General features: G+C 34.2%; 1 protein-coding gene across 2 annotated transcripts; it reads right to left on the bottom strand.

Moving 5' to 3' along the window:
- Window positions 1-305: 305 nt before the first annotated feature.
- Window positions 306-24,337, bottom strand: LOC114936115 (uncharacterized). Of its 2 annotated transcripts, XR_003820657.2 has the most exons (4): window positions 23,416-24,337; window positions 20,124-20,317; window positions 3,409-4,258; window positions 306-1,469 (listed from the first exon to the last, which is right to left on the bottom strand). XR_003820657.2 is itself a non-coding variant. In XM_029309140.2 (3 exons), exons 1-3 carry the CDS (start codon window positions 23,771-23,773, stop codon window positions 3,860-3,862), a joined length of 951 nt encoding a protein of 316 aa, XP_029164973.1. In that variant the 5' UTR covers window positions 23,774-24,337; the 3' UTR covers window positions 306-3,859. The 2 variants fall into 2 exon arrangements, 1 of the variants encoding a protein (XP_029164973.1); XM_029309140.2 differs by having other exon boundaries at window positions 306-4,258.
- Window positions 24,338-25,839: the final 1,502 nt, after the last annotated feature.

Consider the following 25,839-nt stretch of genomic DNA (forward strand, 5'->3'; position numbering starts at 1 on the left):
ACTTACATTTTTAATATAGTATATCTGAAAACGTATAAATTTCATGCTTTTTTCTAAAGTAAAACATTTTGTAATATATAATACATTAAATATAGGTATACAAAAAAATATTTATATAATTTAATAACAAAAAAAAAACATAGAACAAGCATATTAATTTATATAAAGAATTAACATTAAATATAAAAATATAACATGATAATAGAAACGATATATTATATTATCTGAAATAAAATGAGCGTTTTATTATCTGAAATAAAATTTGTATGAATCAGAGTAATTTGAACGGAGAGAGTAAGTATGAATATGGTGTAAAACACTAATTTCATATATTTATAGCAACAACTGTACAAGTTTCCGGTTCACACATATCGATAATTACCATTCGTTAATCTTAACAATAATGGCGGGAGCAACGAAGCTGTTCAGAGTTCACGAACGCTTCCTGGCTTGCGGAGATGAGCCTTTCCCTTCTCGTAGCCGTCGCGTGTAATCGATAATCCGCGTCTTTCCCGGACGAGTGAAAATGTGCGGCTTGCTACGCGCCAGTAATACGCAGTATTGTAAAAGTGTCTCGTGTTAAAAAATCACATTCGTTATCGAACTGGGATATGGATTGCCTCGGGACACGATAGAAATTTCCGTATGCTATTGCCGTTAATCTTCAGAGGACTCTAACGCCCTTCCTGCGAAAATACAAAGCGTATTGTCTCTTTTTTGCAGTTATCTCTAGATTTTTAATTGCGTTCATGAATAATAATAAATTCTAATTCGTTATTAAATATCCGATGCCGATTTCTCCCGATCATAAAATCAGATTTTAATACTTTATGAAATTTTATAATATATTATATCGGAACACAAATTAATTTTTTTGTTTCGTGAGAAATTGCAACAGAGCAATAATTTAAAATATCGAATTTAATATTATCGTAATAAACATTCGGCTATATATGTAACTGAGATACGATGGCCGGTCCTCTAAAGATAAGGCGGATTTGACGAAAGTCTCGATAAAAGAAAAGAAAAATGCTTTTGAGTGAACTATACATACCTTCGTCTTAACTAATGTACATTTATACATCTCACTATAAAATAGATTCAGTCGTAAACTATACATATGCAGAATAAGGTGCGCTCGTTAATCGGCGCAGGACGAACGAGTCACACCGTCGCCGAAATTGTCCACATCGTATATATTGTGATAAGACAGGTACCCTCGCTCTTCTTGGTACGAGACATACAGGACGGTATGTATTTATCTTAATTTCCTAAAGAGGAATTCCGCCGATCTGCGAATTAACGCGAATTTCATTTATTCGTCTCTCTTTCTCTCTCTCTCTCTCGCTCTCGCGTTACAGCGATTCTCGATATAAGACCTTCTTTATAGACTTTGCTGAGTATAGTCTAAATTTGTTCTTTTCGCCGAATTGAAGATCAATTAACAAATCACAGCTGCAACAAGAGTTCTGCAACAAAAATATATATAGAATTGATGCAATTAGTAGTTAGTTGAACTGGCAAAATCTTAATCGAATTCGATCTTGCCTATCGGATTGCAGATAGTTTCTTTTTGGATGCAGACATGGAAAGTATATTTTGATTAATTAGTATAAATATTCCATCGATTCTCAATTAATTTCTATTAATTTAGAATTGATTGGAAATTAATTAATGGAAATTGATTTTATATTTTTGTCAGAATTTTTCCCGTTCCAATTTACCACAAAACGAGTTTCATATATCGAGAGTCATTTCGACATCAAGTAAAATTTCGTTTTTCTCTTTTCTGGTCTATTGATCGCTGTCCCAATCTTTAATCGATCAACTATTCGACAGGTCGTTGGAATCGCATTAAATCAATGCAAAGTACACTCGATATTTGTATCAAGGATTTTACTGTGGAAGTATACTGTGTGTGTTCTGCTACTTGTTACATAATAAATATCGCAGCAGATTTTCGCGATATGATTATAATTTTTTCAGTATGTAAATCTCAGTAAATCAAGTGTCAGTTAAATCCAGTGTGTCATCTCTGCGTGATTAATAGTATTTTTATAGATACTATTCTACGCTGTGTTTCTTCTACCTCGGCATCATCGACGAAAATAATAGAGATGAGAAGCACATGAGGCTAGAAACGAGAGTTTAACATCCCTCGGAAATTATATATAGTGATACTTTGTAGCGTTTTTATCGCTTTGAATATATGAAGCTGAGTATATATATATAATTATAATGAAAGGGATAAGTAAATGAAAATGATCTTTAAATTTTCAGATTATATATCTTACGATTGAATTATTAATCACAATAGCTCTATCTAATGTCGCAAATGAATTGACTTCATTCAATCTTATTGCTTCGTTAGAAATTTCTTCGGGAAAATAATTTATTTACAATAAATTAAAGCTATGGAATTAGAGTGATGCTTCGCAACTCTATTATTCTATTAATCGACATTTGAATCCGAGTTTAAATTCATTCATTTCACTTCCAATATTATTTTGGACTTGTAGTCTCGATTTTTAATTAGATAGCGATACTTTAAAGCAGCGTTTCCCAAGTTATACCTCCTTTTAAAATTACTTTGTCAATTAATACGATGCGATATCTGTATGATAAAATATCGATCGCAGAAATAATTTTATATGATGAAATGTACACTACTATCTACAAATACGCCAACATAGATGAAGATAATACAAAAGATTATCAAGGAAATGTATATACATACATATATATATATATATATATATATATATATATAATATATTAATCAAATATTTTTCTATACTTATCACAGGAATGCAAAACAAGCATAATACACTCTGACTCTTCGAAGCTTCAAGAATTATTTCTTCTGCGTCAAAAACTTAAAAGATAGTATCCCATTCATTCTAAACAATTCTCTATACAATAATCAGGGTTGGGAAAGTTACTGATTTTTTTTAAACTAAGTTAAATTAAAATTAGTTGCTTATAAAATTAATTTAGTTAAGTTGAAAGCTGCATGAAGAGAAAATTAACTCAGTTAAAGTTAAGTTAAGATTAAATTAACTGAAGTTAAATCAAAGGTTAATTTTTAAAAACATTATTTATACTAAATTAGAATTTTGTTTGTTAATTCTTTAATAATACTTTAATTTAAAAATAAACATTTATAATTAAAAAAAAACAGTAATGGTATTCAGAGATAAAAAGATTTAACTTAGGAAAAAAGTTGATAAGTTTAAGGTCAAAAATAACTAGTTAAAATTAAAAATTAATACATTTTAAATTAACTGAGCTGAATTAAAAGTTATTAACTTTTTTTTAACTTTCAACTAATTACCTAGTTTTTATATTACCCAACCCTGGCAATAATTACCAATGATTAAATACCAAAATTTGCTAAATGATATTTACCTCGATCTTGATTCTACTGACTCAACCTGGCGTCATCCGAATTACACTCTGCCTTCTAATCAAGCTGGAAACGTAGACCTCAGCAGACGCTGCCTCCAAGCAAGCAATCCACATCTGCCCGTTTTCCCGACTGCCTAAAGTATCTTTGTCAAAAATATGTGCGGCGCGCGTCCTATCGAGGATCCTTCTCGAGGATACCTCTGGTTCTTTTTTTTTTTTTTTGTATCGATTCGCGTGCGGGAAATCGGGGAGTCCAGGGGACCCAGGTAACAAGCTGACGTCAAAATGGCGTCATCGACGTCAAAAAGACGTCATTTTGACGTTTATGACGTCATTTTGACGTCGATGACGTCAGCTTGTTACCTGGGGAGAGAGAAAAACTCTGCGAACGCTCTCCGAACACGGACGTGCTCTCAGTTATATTTACACACGGCCATAGGCCGAGGAAGGTTTAATAGAGATTCGCGGTCTTCAGAGGCAGCGGGTCCAGCAGGTATGGCGGCAAAGCGGCCGAGAAGGGCCTGGGGCTGCAGGAGCCCCAGGTGGCGCTGCCGGCGCCGCTGGTTCCGCGAGCGTTCGGTGAGCCGCCGTCTCCGGCGCCGTCCGCGTGGTGCTTCACGTTCACCAGGCTCTGGTTAGCGATCGGTTTGATCTCGTTCGACGAGAGAACGCTGTTCGAGCTGCCGGGCGGCGTCGCCGGACTCCTGGGCGAGCGTCCTTCCGCTTTCACGGTTCCGGTCACCGGGCTGGACGCGCCGCTGTCGGCCCCGAGGCCGCTCTGTGACGTCGACTTCTGCTGGGCGAGTCGCTCCTGCTTGCGGAACTTGGCGCGCCGATTCTGGAACCACACCTGGAACAGCGACAAGGGTGCCCGACCAACGTTAGGTCCCGTTCTTCCGGCTTCTTTCGCCTTCGCGCGATGAAATCATTCAGTGTTATCTGTACACTGAAGAGAATTTTCTCTTAGGATTTATATGCCCCAAAAATATAAGTAATCGTGCGGGAATATGGTAACTGGATTTTATAAGAGTTTCTCTGAGTTTACCGCGATGAAAATATTAACATCTATCACAATAAGATGTCAAAAAAATATGTTCGATTAAATTTACTATGTACATGTTAATATTTTTTATTGTTGCAAATATTAGTCGGAGAAAGTCTTGTAAAATTTTTCCAACACCATATTGTTACCGTGATTTTCAGGGTAAATTCTAAGAGAAAGTTCTCTCCGTGTATAGGTATAAAAAATAGAAAAAATCAATGTGGTAGCAATATACGATAGTGATTAACATTCAGAGTATAATGTCAACTAATATAATTATTAAGTATTTTAATATAATATATAATCTCGAATATTTTATATAATATATTTTATCAAAGATCCATATTCACACACACAACTCCTTTATTTAATACCATCATTTTTTATTCTTGCGTTATAATGTATCTAATTTCTTTTAATGTTATTTTATTAAAAGAAATACCTTGGAAGAGATACACGTTAAGGGTAACACAAAAATTGATTAGATTAGAAATTTAAATCAAATACCTTCAACAGCCAATACGACTTGATATAGGTACCATTAAAATTCAAGTACATATAAATTAAACTAACGTAAAATATAAACGCGAATTAACGCTTAATACACTATGGATTGGAAATATAAAATATTGAATTACGCTTCCGCTCACATAGATCTGAATGATTCGACCGCCATGTTAGACATTTAACAAGACTCAAGTTCGCGATGTTCATGACGAGAACGTTACGTCGCAAAATACAGTACGTTCTCTATCGCTAAACGAGAGGGAATATCGCGCGAGAGCCGAGTCGTCGCGATTCGCCAGAGTTCGACGCTCGTCAGAGCGCAACCGGACGTTCGGCGCGCTCGTAATTGGCCCTAGCCGGCCAAATGAAATATTTAACGAATAAAATAAACAGACACCTGCGGTGACCTGCATGTTAAAGTAGCGGATTTATTTGCTTTAGCGTTTATCTGACCGGCGGCGCTGCCGCTCTCATCCACCCTTTTCCCCTTCAACCCCTCCATCCCTCTCGTCCCTTCCCACCCCTTTGGCTCCCTTACGCGGTGCAACGATCCCCTTCAATCTCCGTCCCTCCTCGTCACTCTCCGAACGTTCGTTTCTCAACGTGCGCGCACGTGAATCCCACCCCCGGATTTTCCAGGGGCGGCTACGCTTAGGGCTCGTAGGACGTAACTGCTCGGAGCGAACGGGAGATCGCACGGGGATGGTTGGGGGTGGTGGAAGGGAGACACCGCGACGGCGGGGGCGCAGGACACCATGATGAACGTGATTGCCCTTTCCGGCTGGCAAACACTGGGGCTATTGGATTTTTATCAGCTGCTGCTGGCTGCCGCCGCCGCCGCTGCTGTTGCTGTCGGTCGTCGCGCGTGGCGATTTTTTCGCGAAATTCGAGTCGTAACTACGTTGCGAGTATGCCTGTGTACGTGTACGTACGCGTCGCGTTAATTAATCTGAAATTGATTACACCCGCGCGCGCGCCTTCGTCATCTATTGTAATAAAATGATGAAAAAAAGATGAGCGAGTTTGCAAAAAAAAAAAAAAATAACGCGGAATCAATTTGAGGAAGCTCTTTGAGAAGATTATGGACTTCTTCTCGAGAGGAAAGAGAAATTCTGGTTTAGAAAATTAACCCTTAGTCCCGACGGTTTTTTTCGGCACCTTTAATCCCGACTCATGGGTCGTTTGCGTCTTTGCGTTATTTGGAGTAAAAACGCTTTAAAATGTCTGAAGAAATTTATGGAGCTTCTTGCAACCTTCAACTTGAAGTCCCAATCATAATATTTCGATAAAAATTATTTTTTTTATATAGTTTGTTATTAAGAAATGGAGGTACCTAAGGAAAAATCACTTGTTCGTTTGGGTCGCAAACCACCCATGAGTCGGGACTAAGGGTTAATGAACGCATAGCGATTATTTATTTAATATACAGCGGCACGACTCCACTTCTCTCAACGTTTTCCTAAGGAGAGATGAACGGAAGAGCTTGTAAGTTAAAAAAAAGAACAAGAAGGGTACAAAAGTTTGGATTCAATTAATCTCTCTAGCTGTCTTTCTAATAAAAAAAGACGAATCCAAATTGAAAGTATATATATTGTTAATTTTTTTTAAGTTATCTCGATCGCTGGCTACGTCATAAGCATGCTCGCCGCGGTACATGCCAAAGACAACGCTAATAATTCGTATTTGGCCATGGACCAAACCTCGAGTAGACCGTAGACCATGTGTGCCGTTGTTTGCAGAAGTGATGACGACGACGACGACGCGAATTAGGGTGAGAGAGAGCGCGCGCTCTCGCGCGTTAATGTTAAACAAATATACCGCGCCAAAATAAAGTGCAACAAGGCATATCGACAGATGTCCGGCACCTTCTGGATAAATATTTAATCGCCTCTTTATATACGGGAACTCTCTCTCTTTCTGTGTGGGAATTTTACCCTCCGCTCTTTTCCGATCATGCGTTTCAAAAGCCGTCGCGCGCGCGATACGTTTATATTTTTATCTCATTTTATTATTTTATTATTATTATTATTATATTTTTTATATTAAATGAAAGCGTTTTCAAGATTGCAAGATTTTTTTAAATCATATTTTTTTCTTTCATATATTAATTCTCTTTGTCATGAGAGTATTAAGTGTACGAAAAAACATGTGTTTTTTCACTTAAAAATACAAAGATGATTGAATTTTGAAATCTGAAAAGTAAAATTATGCCATATTTTTAAAAATAAAACTCATGCTTCTCAAGATTCATTGAAGATAATTTTAACTGACTTGTATAACTCATAGTGACTGTGTGAATAAAATAATATATGCATTGGTATGCACACTTTTCTACATTCGTAGATATTAAAACACTTGAAAGCGGTTTTCTAGCAATATAGTTATTTTTGTCCTCGATATTGTTTGGTTCCCCGACTAAATACTGTATTGATGCCGATCAAAGTAAATGTCGAAGCATTAGGAATTCTACAGAAGCACCGCACGATCGTGCAATTTGTGCTACGCTTATCCATCCGGTTCACCCTACGCGTTTAGGCGCCGTCGTGATTTTCCCTTCTCGAGCCAGTTAACCGCGGATTTCGCTCGGTTGCCTTCTGACCCCGGTTCGATCTAATTCGGCATCGACAAAATATATCCTGCAACATAATTATTCCGACGCAATCCGACTGAGCTCGAGCATGCGTATGCGAACTCTTTTATAAAGCGTATGTCGTCTTACCATTCTGTACTTTATTTTAAATCAACTCGGATTCTCTTTCAAATTTAATTATGAGAAAATTGAATAAAAGTTACACAGAAGATAACACGTAATGAAATCTTTGTTAAAAAGTACCGATTGTAAATTGGTTAAATTCTACAGATAAAAATTGAGATATAAGTCACATAAAATTATATACAACGAGTACTAAAGGCATTTTAAATAAATTTTATATTTATATAATATTACAACACACACAAAAGTATACATTTTAAGAAAATAATTAAATTTAAGCCACAACACTTTCTCGGTTTAAAAATATTATCTTTCAACGATTGAAAACAGTTTGTGTCAAAGTATGATAAATAATGATTTTATTTCCAATTTAAAAAAAATATTGATTTCGTATAGAATTAAGTTTTACGGTACGTATCTGTAATTAATTTGTAATGGAGTCATTTCGACGATCGTACCAATAAAAGCAAATGTCTCCGTGCTACGCAGAGCAAATCGTAATTAAGACTGAGATGGCAGCGTGATGCGCCTTCACCCTAAACTTATTTCCTTAATTGAATGTCTGGACTGCTGCAGTTTCCGCATACAATAGATACAGTAAAACGGAGTACAAGAAAAGTGATTATATTAAATCTGATTAATTTTGCACATAATTCGCTTTTATAAAATACATTAATTGGATTGTTCAAGATGCAACACTGAATATCTAATTGCAAAACTCTTTACTTATTTACACAAAAATTACTAACACAGGTTCTAAAATTAAAAAAGAATTTTAAATTAGCCGTAAAATGTATCTTCAAGATTAAATCAGTTTTTCTTGAAAGACATTTTTCTTCTTCATTCTCTTCTTCTCAAAATAATAATATTACACACACACATATATATATATATATATATATATATATATATATATATATATATATATACGTATATAAAATAATGTTGTAATTCTAATATTGCTGCAATAAGAATAATATATTAAATTAAAATTCATATATATATATTATTAGTAAAGTTTGTCCAAAAAAAGAAAAAAAACTAGTCTTCCCGCTTTTGAACAATTATTGAATAAATTGTATCGCAATAAGCACAAAATTTTCATTTTCTCGTAATCTGACAGGTGCGCTTAAATATATTGCATATATCGCAATTTGCTTTCTCAAAACATGGCGATCGGATTGGAAGAATCCGAGGGCAGATAGACGCGGAGATTGCTGAACAGAAGGCACGAAATGACGTGGCCGCGAAACGTGACGGAATGATTCTTGGCGGCGCGCATTCTGGTCGTTTCGCTCCTCTCATTCTTTCCCGGACGGACGTCCTTGATGCGTCGTTCCGCCGCGGATGATACCCAGCAGGACAGTTTTTAATCACTGTAAGTGGATCTACATAGAGCTCGCAATTACCGGCGCACACTCTGGCATGGGCCCCTTGTGTATCAGCCCAGCCCCGACACCAGCCGCCAGAGCCCGGGCGAATGTTTTCCCCATTTCATCCCTCGGTGCTGCTGCCGACTGCAGCAACCCCAGTTCCCAACCCTGCGTCTCTCCACCTTCCCCTTGTTCTTCCTTTCCATCCTGTTTTCTCCCTCTGTTCCCATCCCTTAGACGTCGCATCCTTCTTCCCTTTACAGTCGCTTCTCGTTCTCGGTATTCATCTTTCTTCTCTACCTATCTCTTTCCTTTTTCCTCAACATTTTGTAGCTTTACTCTATCTATTTTTATCCTTCCTTATATCTCTTTCTCTCAAAATCGTCCCTCCTTTTCCATTTCGTTTTTCCCGCATCCTTTGGATTTTCACGTTTCTTTTTGTCTCTCCCTCAAGATCTCGCGCTCGCCTTCTTTTTTCGTCGTTCGATTTCTCCTCCCATTTTCCAATTTCTCCTTCCTCCATTTCCGTCCTTTCGAGGACGAGATCGCGGTTGTGCTTGTCTCTGTCTTTCACTTTCCCGCAGGAAACAAGGGGACGTCTTGTTTCACTTGACAGCGATGTATCCTATCCCGAGGAATAGAAGGAAATTCACGTTGATTTTTCGACTAAGTCCCTCGTATTTCCGAGGTCTCGAAATTGCTCTGTCCAACTTTCAATTTGTACGTGGGTCTCCCCAAATACTCACTTTCATGTAAATACAGAATGCTTACATCGAAGCTCACAAGTGCCGAATTAATGGAAAATGTACAAATTATTTACGCTAATTCTAGTCCTCGTAATCATATCGCTTTTTTTATGAGTAGAAATAGTATTATGTAATGATATAAAAATAATATATATATTGTATAATTACAATTTTTCATTCACATCACATATTTCTTCTAAGTTTACATTAGTTATCTATATAACAAACTGATTGTTGACACTAAATCTCGTAACGATAAAAAATAAAAAATATATCCTCTGCTTTAATAACGACTTTAGAAAATGTTATCATTTCTTTCATTTTTACACGAGTGAATTTGCTGTCTATGCGACAGCAAAAGCAATATGTTACGATCTGACTGTTGCGCAATGATAGTCATTCAATTGTTATAAAAATCGATAAATAGTAAATAATCGCTAAATAATATCATTAAATTAATTAAAGTATTTATATATGGTATTCAATTAAATTATCCACATCTATAATAAAATCCTGTAACTAAATCAATAATAATTTAATATTGTTATACTTTGAATACCTAAATATGCAAGCTATAAATACTTAATAAATATACTTTCAATAATTATTATTCGTAAGACACTTTCTGCAAAAACACAATTCTCTTGTCTAATATATGTATCTCGGGTTTTTAAGACATTTATAAAAGTGTCTAAAAAATGAATATTTTATAATACAAATACCCTTATTTTTTAGATACACAAATATATTATCTATACAATACAAGAAACCGTAACTGGATCTTTGCGAAAGCTCGTGTTTGCCGTTCATCTCGTTATCGATCTGTGTTCGCGGGTGAATATTAATCTCATTAGCAGCGAAAAACGCGACTTCGATCGCCTGTCCCACATTGGAATGCTATTGTGTCACCCCTTGCTCCCTTCGCAATATTACACCCCGAACATTTGACATCCCAATCTAGACAAGGAAAAAGAGAGAGAAAGAAGGATGGAAAGAGAGAGAGAGCGGATTTGTACCATATTATGCACAGCTCTCTCTCTATCTCTCTCTCTCCCTCAACTACGTTAATGGAATTGTAATTCATACTGGGTGACATGTGACTCAGAGCAGCGAAACGTGCCGCCACGCGACGGCCTAAGCGCCGTAGTCAATGGGATGTGCGATGTAACGATGTAAGTCCGAAGCATCATTCACACATAAGGCTCATCGCAGTTGCAATGTAGTGGAACAAATGTAAAATTCTTGGCTAATTGTAATTTAGTTTGCGCAAATCTAATTTTCTTCTAACGCAGAGATTCATAAATTTTCCTGCCAAATATGTAATATTTCACACGTATCTGTGAAAGTTATAATCCAGTCGCAGGAATGCAGTCAGTAATATATGCACTTGCAAGTTGTTATTATTTTACTCCGTAATCACTCCCGATTACAAGTACGCGTGAGGCAAATATATGTTGCCTTGATAAAAAATTGATTTATCAAGATGAGGCAAACAAGAAGCTACAGGACAGAAGCCAATCTATATCAATTCAATTACATTATATTAAAGCACGCGTTTATATTTCAATGCATTATTTTATAAAATTTAGAAATATTTTATACATATATTATCAAAATAATTTCCCGGACAAAATTTAATATGTAATGATAACGATTTAAAAAATTATATCAAATGTTCTCAAAATTAAAACACTTCACTACGTTATCTTTTGTATCTGTTACATATTTATTTATTCTTTTTATATATGCATAAAAATTATCCAAAGTTTTTCATATACTGACTTAAGAGAGAAATATGACACTTCTTTAATACGTTATACATTTGGTATGTTACAACGAGACAAAACTGCATTATTGTAACATGGACAGATTTGAAATCGATGGAGGCAAGTTTTCTAGTAATCGGAAGCTCGTCTCGTTTCTTTACGCGCGGTTTGTGTTGCGTGGCATCGGTCCAATCGAAAGAAATGTGGGCCAACGTTGATTAATTTCGTGCCATGCTCATTGCCGAAGCGGCGCAAAAGATGGAAACGTGGTGCAGGATCTTTTAAGTAATAATTCAATCACTGAATGATTCACGACTGTCTCCTCGAAGACAGATGAACCGAGGGGACAAAGATCACCAGTCTTGAGAAAGTTTGCATATTAGAATCAAAAGCGCAGAGATTCTAAATCATTCAGTCGAAGTGAATATGTTTAACCGAGATTTTAACGAATAATCTTCGTTAACGCAAACAGCAATTGTTATCAAAGCGATGTCATCAAATGCTTTAATATAATGCATAGAGTTAATGTCATATGGTCAACTTAAAGTAAAAGAAATATTATAGAATAATATTTATTCTTTTATTCTATAATATAATAATTATATGATGTAGAGTAATATATTTTTAACGTAATAAAAATAATGTTTAATGTCTCTTACCTCTTTTTCAATTTATTAAAAATGTAAGAAAAAATCTGAAACAATTTATTAAAATTATTAAAACTTTGCTTCTTATCTATAGATAAATAAATTTATAAAATGTGTATTTTCTGCTGCACACATTTAATATAATTACAAAAGAGCAGAAAGATAAAAGATAAGAGAACAAAAAGCTATGAAATGCATTCTAAAAATAAATGTGACGTAATCGTACATGTCTTTCACACAGTAACCAGAGAAATTGAATCTACAAAATACACCAATTGTCTCATGGATACGAGTTTTACTAGCGAAATGGTTTCGAGTATCGTGATCGTTTCTATCGATCAAACTCACTTCAATATTCCTCTGGAACGGGCAAAACTATTATCAACAATTGTCAAAACGAGTAACGCGTTTTTTAAATGCATTTTCGTTCAAAAATTGATATTGGCAGTGCGAGTAATAATCTCGACGAAAGACATTACTTTAGTATTGCATAGAAGGATCGTGTGTAGAGTTGATTTATCAATATTGCATAATGCGGGACGTTAATGTCATCAATAATATGTTGACACCAATCCAGGTGTGATCGAACGTGCGGTATAAAATTATTTCTAACAGTAGCCTAATTATTCTTATTTCCCTTAACATAAATTATTCTTACGTGTTCTTATTTAACATATCTAATGAAATAATTGTGCTTATTTTTTTATAACGAAATATATATTTTTAATTGTATATTAAATAAATTTATATTAGTCTCTCTCGAGTTATTAAATTATAAATCTGGATATAGATAATAAATAAAAACGTAAAAAATATAAAATAATATAAATACTAGATTTAAGTTTTCGAACGATATATAGATTATTTGTTTCTTGTTTTCTGTAGCATCATATTTAGACTGTAAAAATTTTTATACAAATTTTCAGACATTGACGCATTAAATAGCGTAATTTATGTCAGTTTTCCATAATTCCTTTATCACGTTGATATCGGGTTTTATGATCACTGCTCGATTTTTGCCAATATTTTGTTCGTCGAGTGCGCCATTCTTACGGAAACATTCTCATTCGCCGTTTCGGGTACCGTGAACGAACAGTCGATTTCATGCGCGACTACCAAGTTATAACCGCTGCATAATGCAACGGATAATGTTACAAATTCAATCATCTTTCGGATATTTTTATCGACGTCAGCCGCGCCAACGACGAGCGACGGGATATTTCTACGCGATGTTACACGCGCACCTCGAGAGAATCTTGACTATTAATAGCACGCTGACTTAGTTATGCGCTCCTACCTAAAGCGCTCTGCCAAGTAGAATTCCGATATCCGTTAGAGCCTGCTTGTGTTGTTGCAAGGTAATCCGATCTAGCACGTTTTACCTCTTCTTAAGATGTCTCGTGAAACTCTCTGCCGCGATCATATCCTCGATCGATCATCGAACGTAACAATATCGAATCTATTTTGCGTTTTTTTCTACAAATTTGATGTAGAAATGATTCGCTCGAAGAAACCGACGCGCGAGTTTCATGAGAAAATAAGAGGAGCATTGCTCCAATTTATACTGGTTTAACGTCAGAAATATTGTACCAAGCAGATACTTTGTAGTAGATTCTTTTCTATTGGAATCATGTTGAAATCGTTTAAGATATATGTACTAGATTAAAAAATAAACTCAATAATATATATGTAACATATAATCGTAATATAGCATATGTATTTATAGAATATGATGGCGTATTTCGTATTTCATGCATCATTAATACGAACTCGAGATTAAATGAGTATTAGGTAAGATGGAGAGTCTAACTTGTCCACAAAAGCAAAATATATATTTATACCTTTTACTATATTTAGCAAATCTTTTTTTTATGCATACTGATTTATGGTTATTATATTTAAGTCTTGATTACTTTGAAAACTCTAATGCTTTGCACACGATTTTGAGCAGTAATAAAATTAGAACGTGCTTTAAATGAAAGATGGAAAAACCAAAAATTTTTCTACATATAATACTCTTTCAAAAAATTTAACAGAGAGAAATATTTAATTCACCTCTCAGACCAAGATATTAAAAATACTAAAAGAATACGAAGATAATCATTATAACCGATTGGATTACTATTTTACAAATTAAATACAATGAAATGAAAGATGAATAATGGTTAAGAAAAAAGGTCTCTCCATATGTACAACTTATATTTCCCACTAGAGACAAAATTAGAAAGGGGTAAGATAGAGATAATAACAACAACTGATTACAAAGTATCTTAAATGCGGGAAAAAGGAGACATAAGGCTAGATATTGTTCGAGGAAAAGAGTTATAACATTCCTGCGTAACTTAATTTATACTTCACGCTAAGTGAAACTATAGATAGTGAGAGAAAATAGGGGTAGTAATGGCAGCCGATTAGGAAGTATTCTGGAGACAGGATGTGCAGGAGGGGCGAATGGAGGAAGCCAATGACTCTCTCACGACGCGAGAGGGAGGAAATTTTATCGAGCAGCCGCCATCGACGAGATAGAGGACCGAGAGGGATGGAAAGCAGGAACCGAGGGGATGAATCGGAGGGTTGGAAGACAGAGAGCGGGAGTAGGGTAACTCGCGGTAGCGAACGAACGAATCACGAATGAAGGGATGAGGAAACTCTTGAGGGACCGTACGTCCTGTCAGGACAGGAGGAGGGTAAAGTCGAGCAGACAAAGGACTTACCCCACCGCGGGAGGATAAACCTCGCCAGAGATGGCGGTCGCGCCGCGAGCCCGCAAACTACTAGAGTATTAATAGTTATCTCGCGCTTCATTATCGCGCGGTCCTAGCTCATGATACGCAGAATACGCGCACGTCCGATCAAGTGCGATGCAATACATTCGGCGATTACCAAGAGTTAGAAAAATGTCCTCCGTTCAGTGTTATCTTGGACAAAAATAAATTAAATCAAATTTAATTGAAAGAGAAATTCTCTTATTGTGGCCTGTAAAAAATAGAGAAACTTGGAGAGGGAAAGAGAAAACTATATTATTATAAATTAATTCTTCTATATCCAATACATTCGGCGATTACCAAGAGTTAGAAAAATGTCCTCCGTTCAGTGTTGTCTTGGACAAAAATTGCACGTAGAAATAAATTAAATCAAATTTAATTGAAAGAGAAATTCTCTTATGGCGGCTTGTAAAAAATAGAGAAACTTGGAGAGGGAAAGAAAAAACTATATTATTATAAATTAATTCTCCTATATCCAATACATTCGGCGATTACCAAGAGTTAAAAAATGTCCTCCGTTCAGTGTTGTCTTGGACAAAAATTGCACGTAGAAATAAATTAAATCAAATTTAATTGAAAGAGAAATTCTCTTATGGCGGCCTGTAAAAAATAGAGAAACTTGGAGAGGGAAAGAGAAAACTATATTATTATAAATTAATTCTCTTATATCCTTTGCAGCTCGATATCTTTGAAATGTTTTTTATATATTGTCAATTAAGAAAATAATTATCCACGTGCATTTAAATTATATATATATATATATATATATATATATATATATATATATATATATATATATATATCATCAGCAAACTGTTAAAAACAAATTTACTAAATATTTGTGAAGAAATATTTGTTATTCTATCCCAAAATTTTCATCCTTTATGCTTTGTGATACAAAATACTTTATATATTTATTAACAGTACCAATATAATTTTACACAACTGTTTCCGCAGTTGCACAATCGCATATATTTTATAACTATTTAGGTGTGTCCAAATAAAAATTATTAATTATACTATGTAAAAAAAAATTATTATTGCATTAATAGAAATTTACATAAAAATGAGAAAAGGAAGAAGCTTGCAAAGATTCTAAAAAAAGGAGAGTAAAAAGAAATTGAAATAAAAATTCAAGAAGAGAATATATTTAAAGAGATTAGAAAGCATATGTAAATATCAAGTGAATGTGTAAATAAAGAAATAAGTAAAAATAAAGAATGCATGTTTTATACCATGATATCATCGTTCCAGAAATAGCTTTCTCTCCTATCTTTTCTTAAGATAGATTGAATATATAACTTTATTTCTATATAGAAAGTTCGAAGATACACAGATATAACTAAATCAAATTCTATACTCACATAAACATATAACATCAATGATCATATATGGTATATAGTTTTCATTAGTTAATGATCATTAATATATAGTTTTTTATTATAATTTAATAATTTTCTATAATTATATACTTTTTCTTTCTCTCCCTCTCTCTTTTTCTGAAAATAATAATGCTGAAAGATATCAGTTTTCTGAATGAAATCGATGAAAGCTACGTATGTATTTCACAGACGAAATGTTATAAAGTTCGATCGAAATATGATACATAAAAATACATACAATCAAGACTATAGCTCCTCACGTTCTCACGTCTTTTGGCAAATAGGTACTGTATCTCAATCACGAAATATTAAGACTGTAGGGTCAAGGGGTTAACGGCAGCTTAAGTAACTGCTGTTGCCAAAACGATCACGCGCTTCGCGCAAAAGTGGATTACCGACACACGTCGGAATATCAAGTTGTCGACGCAAATAGCGGACTATTTGGTTCCATAGTTTTCGACTCGCTATCTCGCCATGTAATAATATCGATGGCGAACGTTATATTAATCCGCGCCTACGTCTCGAAGAGAGATAAGATTAAATTTATTGCTCCCTTCTCTCTCCTCAAGCTCGAAAGCCAATGAAATCGTCCCGCGAACCTCGTCCGCGCTGGATAATCTGAATGAGATTCGGCGAGAAGGTACTTCGGCGGCGTTAAGTGATGCACGTCAGTCGGGAAGTCTAACTTTAGGACCCGTTAGTGTCTGGAGAGCTTTCTAATCGCGTTACCGTCCATGTACCTCGCCTCACCTGTTCCTTCACTACGACACCTGCGTCCTCGCGCGAGCAGGTAACTTAAGACGCATATGAGGGACGGGCAATTCGACGAGGAAACTGTGACAGGTAGCTTCCTCAACGTGCTCGCAAGATCATGTAAATTTGTCTCGCGCAGAGGAAGAACGGTTTTCCTTAGAGAGTATTCCACAAAAATAATTATATTTTATTACATAAATAATCTTTGGAATATACAGTGTCGAATATTGCTCTACAAATTACGTGATAATAAGTAACGATAATATATATATAATAAAATTTTCTCTTTTAATGCACATTATAATTTAATAATGTGTTAATTTTTAGATTTGATTGATGTAATATTTAGGCACTAATCTTGTACAGTATTTGATTGATGCAATATTTCATTGTGTCGCGCAGAGGAAGAACGGTTTTTTTTTAGAGAGTATTCCACAAAAATAATTATTATTTTATCACATAAATAATCTTTGGAATATACAGTGTCGAATATTGCTCTACAAATTACGTGATAATAAGTAACGATAATATATATAATAAAATTTTCTCTTTTAATGCACATTATAATTTAATAATGTGTTAATTTTTAGATTTGATTGATGTAATATTTAGACACTAATCTTGTACAGTATATTTGATTGATGCAATATTTCATTGTGTCGCGCAGAGGAAGAACGGTTTTCCTTAGAGAGTATTCCACAAAAATAATTATATTTTATCACATAAATAATCTTTGGAATATACAGTGTCGAATATTGCTCTACAAATTACGTGATAATAAGTAACGATAATATATATAATAAAATTTTCTCTTTTAATGCACATTATAATTTAATAATGTGTTAATTTTTAGATCTGATTGATGTAATATTTAGACATTAATCTTGTACAGTATTTGATTGATGCAATATTTCATTGTGTCGCGCAGAGGAAGAACGGTTTTTTTTAGAGAGTATTCCACAAAAATAATTATTATTTTATCACATAAATAATCTTTGGAATATACAGTGTCGAATATTGCTCTACAAATTACGTGATAATAAGTAACGATAATATATATAATAAAATTTTCTCTTTTAATGCACATTATAATTTAATAATGTGTTAATTTTTAGATTTGATTGATGTAATATTTAGACACTAATCTTGTACAGTATATTTGATTGATGCAATATTTCATTGTGTCGCGCAGAGGAAGAACGGTTTTCCTTAGAGAATATTCCACAAAAATAATTATTATTTTATCACATAAATAATCTTTGGAATATACAGTGTCGAATATTGCTCTACAAATTACGTGATAATAAGTAACGATAATATATATATAATAAAATTTTCTCTTTTAATGCACATTATAATTTAATAATGTGTTAATTTCTAGATTTTATTGATGTAATATTTAGGCACTAATCTTGTACAGTATTTGATTGATGCAATATTTCATTGTGTCGCACAGAGGAAGAACGGTTTTTTTTTAGAGAGTATTCCACAAAAATAATTATTATTTTATCACATAAATAATCTTTGAAATATACATTGTCAAATATTGCTCTACAAATTACGTGATAATAAGTAACGATAATATATATAATAAAATTTTCTCTTTTAATGCACATTATAATTTAATAACGTGTTAATTTTTAGATTTGATTGATGTAATATTTAGGCACTAATCTTGTACAGTATTTGATTGATGCAATATTTCATTGTGTCGCGCAGAGGAAGAACGGTTTTTTTTAGAGTATTTCACAAAAATAATTATTATTTTATCACATAAATAATCTTTAGAATATACAGTGTCGCATAATGCTCTACAAATTACGTGATAATAAGTAACAATAATATATATAATAAAATTTTCTCTTTTAATGCACATTATAATTTAATAATGTGTTAATTTTTAGATTTGATTGATGTAATATTTAGGCACTAATCTTGTACAGTATTTGATTGATGCAATATTTCATTGTGTCTAGTGTTAAATACAGCTGCGTAACTTTATATTCAGTTTTATGTCAAATATCGACATGAATGGAAATTGAAGTATATTTAAGTATATTTAATAGTTTTAAAAATTGATAGAAATATTTAATTTTTCCAGCAAATTTTCGTTCAAGAAAAATAAACGTCCAAAGAGAACAGCATTATTATGAATAATTGTTTAGTAATTTGGCAAAATATTTGAAATATATTAAAAAGATATATCTTTATTTATGCGATGAATTTGCATGCATAATAATTCCAAAATGATGTAAATTGAATTGTGTAAAATGATTGATTTTTATGGACAGTTGTTACAAGAAAATTTAGTATGTTTATCTCTTTTAAACAACTGTAATTTTGGGGGAAATTACCCTCATACATAAAAGATACATCTCAATTTGCAAGCCCGAATTGCGCAGTGATCGAATTTCCGAGAATTACCATGTAAATAAAATCGTGTAAAACAAGAGGAATTGTTTTACAAAAAGATCACTAATTGCCATTTAATATAATTTTTTTTTCTATCGATAGCAGTAAAAATTTTGGAAAATATATCGTAATTTTGCGTACGAGGAACGATTTTTACAATAATATTTGTACTATTCCTAAGTCGTTCATCTTTCGTTCATGATAATCCGTCAAGCGTATTAGACAGCATAATCCATCAGCTCGCGACCTGTAGGTAGCCGTGAAAACGAAAATGGAGTCTGTAATGTAATTACACTACACTCCTTCGGCTAACTCACCCTCAACTTTCCGCCCTCTCTTTGTGCGAATAAAGCAAACTGCGCGATATACAATGCAAAAATTATATATAAACCGAAAAAGGGACGTACCTCTCTCTCTCTTTCGCAACATAATTGTGATAAATATATATGTGGATCAATTCGTATTGATCGTATTTCATTGTCTTGGAGTTTTTACAAGAAACCTTACATTTTACCATCATACAAAAAAAGTTTCGTAGAATTTAATTAAGAATTTAATGTAGAGTTTCACATGAAAGAGGGATCGCGCAAAAACGAAAAATGCACTTACTTGTACTCTGGCTTCCGTCAGATCGATCTTCATAGCGATTTCCTCTCTGGTGTAGATATCTGGGTAATGCGTTTCCTGGAATGCACGTTCCAGTTCTTTCAGCTGGGCTGACGTAAATGTTGTTCGTATCCGACGTTGTTTTCTCTTCTCCGCGAGACCATCATGCCCTGAATAAGCTTTATATCCCAGACCACCTGAAATTAAAAATATGCGAAATATTAGTAAAAATAGAAATGATGGCCCTATAATAATAATAATATGCAATTTTGAATAAAATGTGATACTTTTTTTGCAATGCAATGGCAAGAATAATAATGCAATAATAATCGAAATAATTTTAAAAACACGATGCTTGTCTTAATTGTTGATAAGTATTAAAAGATAATTCTTGTGTGTGTATATATTATATAAAAACAACCGCAAACAAACAGTAAAATATTAATAGTCTGCAAAATAATAATAGCATCATAACAATAGTAAATGCTACATTTATACTGGAAACATAATTCATTATGAACACACACAATTTAAAAATAAATTGTACATATTACTATAATATAATTATAAATTATCAGTAAAATAAAATAAAAGAAATTAATTTCCTGCAATAACATTTATCAGAGAAAAAAAACATACGTACAGTATGTATCTCTTTATTGTTTTATAAACATGTTAAATGTTAAAAATGTTTAACTTGTAACTAAAAGAATTATTTTTTTTCCTTTACAAATAAATAACTTAATTTCCAAACTCCATCGAATAATCATGTTAGAGATATATCCGTAAAAGACATTGCTCAATTAATGTCATCTCTGATAGCCTTATGACTGTTTCGTTTTGATAACTATTTATAACTCCAGGTTCCTTCATAAAACGTTAATTTAAGCATGACAGATACTATGTTGCATAATCTATTTGTATGGCATTCTTGCGTGTACCATGTCGAAACAACACATATGTGATGTTAAATTCAATCGGGATCAATTATCAACTAGAGAGAGCGAAGGGAGCTTAGTTCCCCGCTCATGTGTGACATGTTTAGTCCCTTCTAAATCGTCGGAACAAACACAACAAAGCGTAGCACATTCATAGCCCGACGGATTGACGTGAGAATAAAGGAGCTCTTGTTAAGCTAGTCGGAATTACAAATGCAATATTATTTATTTATTAATATACGAGAATATGTTGTGTGATAATAATATATTAATATTAATACACAACACAATTATGTTTTATGTATTAGCTATTTTGTTGACTTGAGTCATTTAGATTGTCACAAAAATCTTAAGTAACAAAAATTTTGATATAAATATACAATAATATAAATTATATTCAAAAATTTAACAAGATATATAATTTTTATATAATTGGATTAATGTATGCAGATATTTGTTCTTCATATAATTATGATAATAATGAGCTTTTTCACATTATGACATTTTTCCCAATCAAGATGAATAATTTTGCATAATGGCACTGACGTTAGATGCAACAAAAATACATCTGTCGCTTAATTAATACATGAAATGTTCTTCTCAAAATTTAAGTAAATTATCAGTACAAACATCGAAAATTCTATTCCTCTTTGCTGTATGACATTTTAATAATAAATCTTCTGAATTTTTAAAATTTAATTTTTTCTTTAAAAAAACTAGGAAATATTACAATTTCATTTTCAGAAAAATATATTTAATTAAATGTCGAATTAAAAGTTTGATAAGATAAAGCTTTTTAAAATTGAATACACACAACTCCAATATCTATTTGCACAGAGTCAGATTTTATTACAAAAATAATTTTTTTAATTTTAGTTACTCGTAATTCAATAGATTATTGATATTTTATTAAAGAAAAGTCAATTCTAACTTTAGACAAAGAATGAATCATTAAAATTTGATGCTTAATAGAATCGCTTGTCTACAGTAAAAAATAGCCATATATTAAATCATAAAATGAAAGTAGTGAGACTCAAAAATAAATCACACATTCTTTCAAGAATTAAATTTTCGACAAATTACGTAAAATTTTTAAAGGGAAGATTTAGATTGTGTATCAACAATTGAGTACCACCATAATCCACGAAAATTAATTTGGACAAAGAATGTTTTATTAAAATTTGACGCTGAATAGAGTCGCTTGTCTACAGGAAAAAATAGCCATATGTTAAGTCATAAAATAAAAGTAGTGAGACTCAAAAACAAATCGGACATTCTCTTAAGAATTAAGTCTTCGACAAATTACATCAATTTTTTAGGGGATGATTTTGATTCTGTATCAACAATCGAGTACTATCATTATCCACGAAAATTAATTTGAGCAAAGAATTAAAATTTGATGTTTAATAAAATCGCCTATCTACAGGCAAAAATAGTCATATATTAAAACATAAAATAAAAGTAGTGAGAATCAAAAGTAAATCGGACAGTCTCTTAAGAAAAATTTGCTTGTTTATAAGAAAAAATAGCCATATATTAAATCATAAAATAAAAGTAGTGTAACTCAAAAACAAACTGGACATTCTCTCAAGAATTAAATCTTCGACAAATTATCTAAAATTTTTAGGAGAATTTTGATTCTGTATGAACAATCAAGTACTATCATAATCCACAAAAATTAATTTGAGCAAAGAATGTTTCATTAAAATTTTACGCTTAATAGAATTACTTATCTACAGGAAAAATAGCCATATATTAAAGATTAAATAATAAAATAAAATAGTGAGACTCAAAAATAAATCGGACATTCTTAAGAATCAAATCTTCGACAAATTAGCTAAAATTTTTAAAGGGAGAATTTAGATTGTGTATCAACAATTGAGTACCACCATAATCCACGAAAATTAATTTAGGCAAAGAACGTTTCATTAAAATTTGACGCTTAATAGAATCGCTAATCTACAGGGAAAAAATATCCATAAATTAAAGATTAAATCATAAAATAAAGTAGTAAGAGTCAAAAATAAATCGGACAGTCTTAAGAATCAAATCTTCGACAAATTACCTAAAATTTTTAGGGAGAGGATTTTGATTCTGTACGAACAATCGAATACCATCATAATCCACCAAAACTATAATTTGGGCAAAGAACGTTTCATTAAAATTTGACACTTAATAGAATCGCTACTCTACAAGGAAAAAATAGCCATAAATTAAAGATTAAATCATAAAATAAAGTAGTGAGAGTCAAAAATAAATCAGACATTTTCTTAAGAATCAAATCTTGAACAATCGAGTACCATATCGTAATCCGCGAAAAATAAATAGGCAATTGAAAAGCAATTTGGCTCACTCACTCTGAAGATTGATAGCCGAGGGGAAGATGGAGGCGGCGTGCCGGTGGACTTCCTGGGACCTGGCGGCCATGACGGAGCACGGGGTCGAGTGGGCCCCGTGGTGGCCGTGGGTGTGGGAGTGCGCTGTGTGATGGGCCGTAAGCGGTGTACCGCCGCCGGCGGCGCCGGCGGCGGCCGCGTTTCCGGGATAGCCGGCGGCCCGTGCCGCGGTGTAGCGATAAGCCGCCTGGCTCATCTGCGAGCACGAACTCAGATCGCCGTAGCTGCATTGCATCTCGCCGGCGGCCAGGGCGCAGCTGGACGCCTCGAAGCCGGCGGCCGCCGCGGCCGCGGCCTGGTTCAGATACGAGTAGTCCATGGATGATGTATAGAGAAATCGAACCCACTTGACTTTTACTCCACTACTTCGTCGTCCGGGAGAGAAAACGGGAAGAAAGAGGAAATTCCCTTAATAAAAATCTGCGTCGCGACGCGCACAGAAAGAGATCTACCGCATTTGACGATCCGTCCCCGGGATAGAGGGATGAATAATGTCTCTCGCGTAAACGAACTCTTTAGGGGGAAAAAAAAATAAAAAAAAAAATAGAAAACACTCGTTGCGAGAGAGATGTGACGATGATGGAGCAAGAGATCCTACGCGGATTGATCCGGGGACCCCCACGTTGATCGCGCGCGATTTCCTGGGCCCTTTTGGGTAAGTCCCGGGATAGACGCGAAAGGGTAGAAGCGGCACACGCCGCTCTCTCGTCGGCGACGCGTTCAGCGAGAACCGGGCCGGGGCCGCCGGCTGGGCTCCTCGATAGCGGCTTATGACGCGTAATCGGATCAGCGATATCAAATTATTGCGATTACACCGCGGATAGGAAGAAGTTTTTCGGCCCGCTTAAGAGCGCCCCGTACGACCGACTGGTGGGTCTCCTCAAAATCAAATGATAAGCTTAATTCAATAACCCGGCGGTACCGTGGGGTAGGAAACGTGGGTGTGGCCGCGGTTGTTCCCGCGAGGGTTGCGTTTCACCGGGGGTGCTCGCACCCGAGGCAGCTGATTCGTCGACGGTCGAGCCATCCCCGTTACGCGAACGGGGGTTGAAACGCCGCCCAGAAACATCTCGGCAACGCCGACTTTCATCCCTCCCGAGGTTTCCGCTAGGGGCCACCCCCGGGTTTAGGGTTTAGCAGGCCAGACGGCCCTCTCTACCCCAAACGGCCATCAGCCCGAATGAGTGCTATCATTCGATGACGCGCCCCTCTTCGGCCACCCCACCCTCGAGGCTTTTACGATCGATTTCGCGCGGAGACATCGGCGACGGAGGAACGCCGCCGTGTCCCGGCTCCTGGCCGCTCCAGTGGACACGAGGAGCCTGCAGGAGGCCACGTCGCGTCCTGTAGAGGAGTCCTGTTTACACCTGCGTGCGTTGCGGTGCCGTGCGAAAGACGGATATGTCACACACGATTTTTTCGCGTCGTGCGACGACGCCGAGGCGCCTCTTCATCGCGAGAAATTTTTAGATCACACCGAGCAATTGGCTCGTTCCTTAAGTTTCGCTCGTGTATACAAAAATCAGTCTATTTTTATATACTTGGATTTTATTAATAATTGCCATCGCACTCGTTTTCTCGGTTATTACTTTAAATTGCAATCGTAAATGGATTTTTGTAGTCTTCATTCATTCCGATATTACTTGAATTGAAAAATATAATGTAATAATGAAAATTAGGAAATCAGTTTACGAATGCTCTTTTTTTTAAATTTATATAAAGAAGATTTAATTCATAAGATATCAAAATATTCCAGAAGATGACTTGATGTATGAATGTATGAATTCAGAAGATGGCAATTAATATTTGAATTAAATCTGTATTAAAAGAATGATTTTTATATATTTAATGAAACTGTTAAAAGCGAACCGTCATTTTCCTGTAATTGAATAATTTTTATTACAAATTAGAGCAGATATAATTTTGATGAAATAAATCATTGCTCTGCTTTTCAAATATTATTTCTTTGTACAAGCAAAATGCTAGATTCAATCATTTCGACTACATGGAAAACTAAAATTGCTAAAATTATATTGATTTCGTTATTCAGTGATGAAAATTGTGAGAGAAAAGAAATCAAATCTCTCATTAGAAAAATCGATCTCTTTTTACACGTAAAGTGAAAAATTATTTATGTAAACAGCTTCCAATATGTTTGACTGTCCTAATATTTGTGTTTTAATGTTAAACTTTTTATCAATAATTTTTGCAATTTATTATTACAGCTCACATAATCGGATTTAAACGCGAAAATTACAACAATGCAAGAAATGTCAATAAATATCAATAAATAAATTATATTTTTTAAAGAATACGTATATCACGCATATAAAATTAATATTTTGTATCCACAATAAATTTATAAATAAACTAAATAGAATCATC

Source organism: Nylanderia fulva, unplaced genomic scaffold (assembly GCF_048542155.1).
Source record: "Nylanderia fulva isolate GAGA-0341 unplaced genomic scaffold, ASM4854215v1 Scaffold19, whole genome shotgun sequence".
Classification (NCBI taxonomy): domain Eukaryota; kingdom Metazoa; phylum Arthropoda; class Insecta; order Hymenoptera; family Formicidae; genus Nylanderia; species Nylanderia fulva.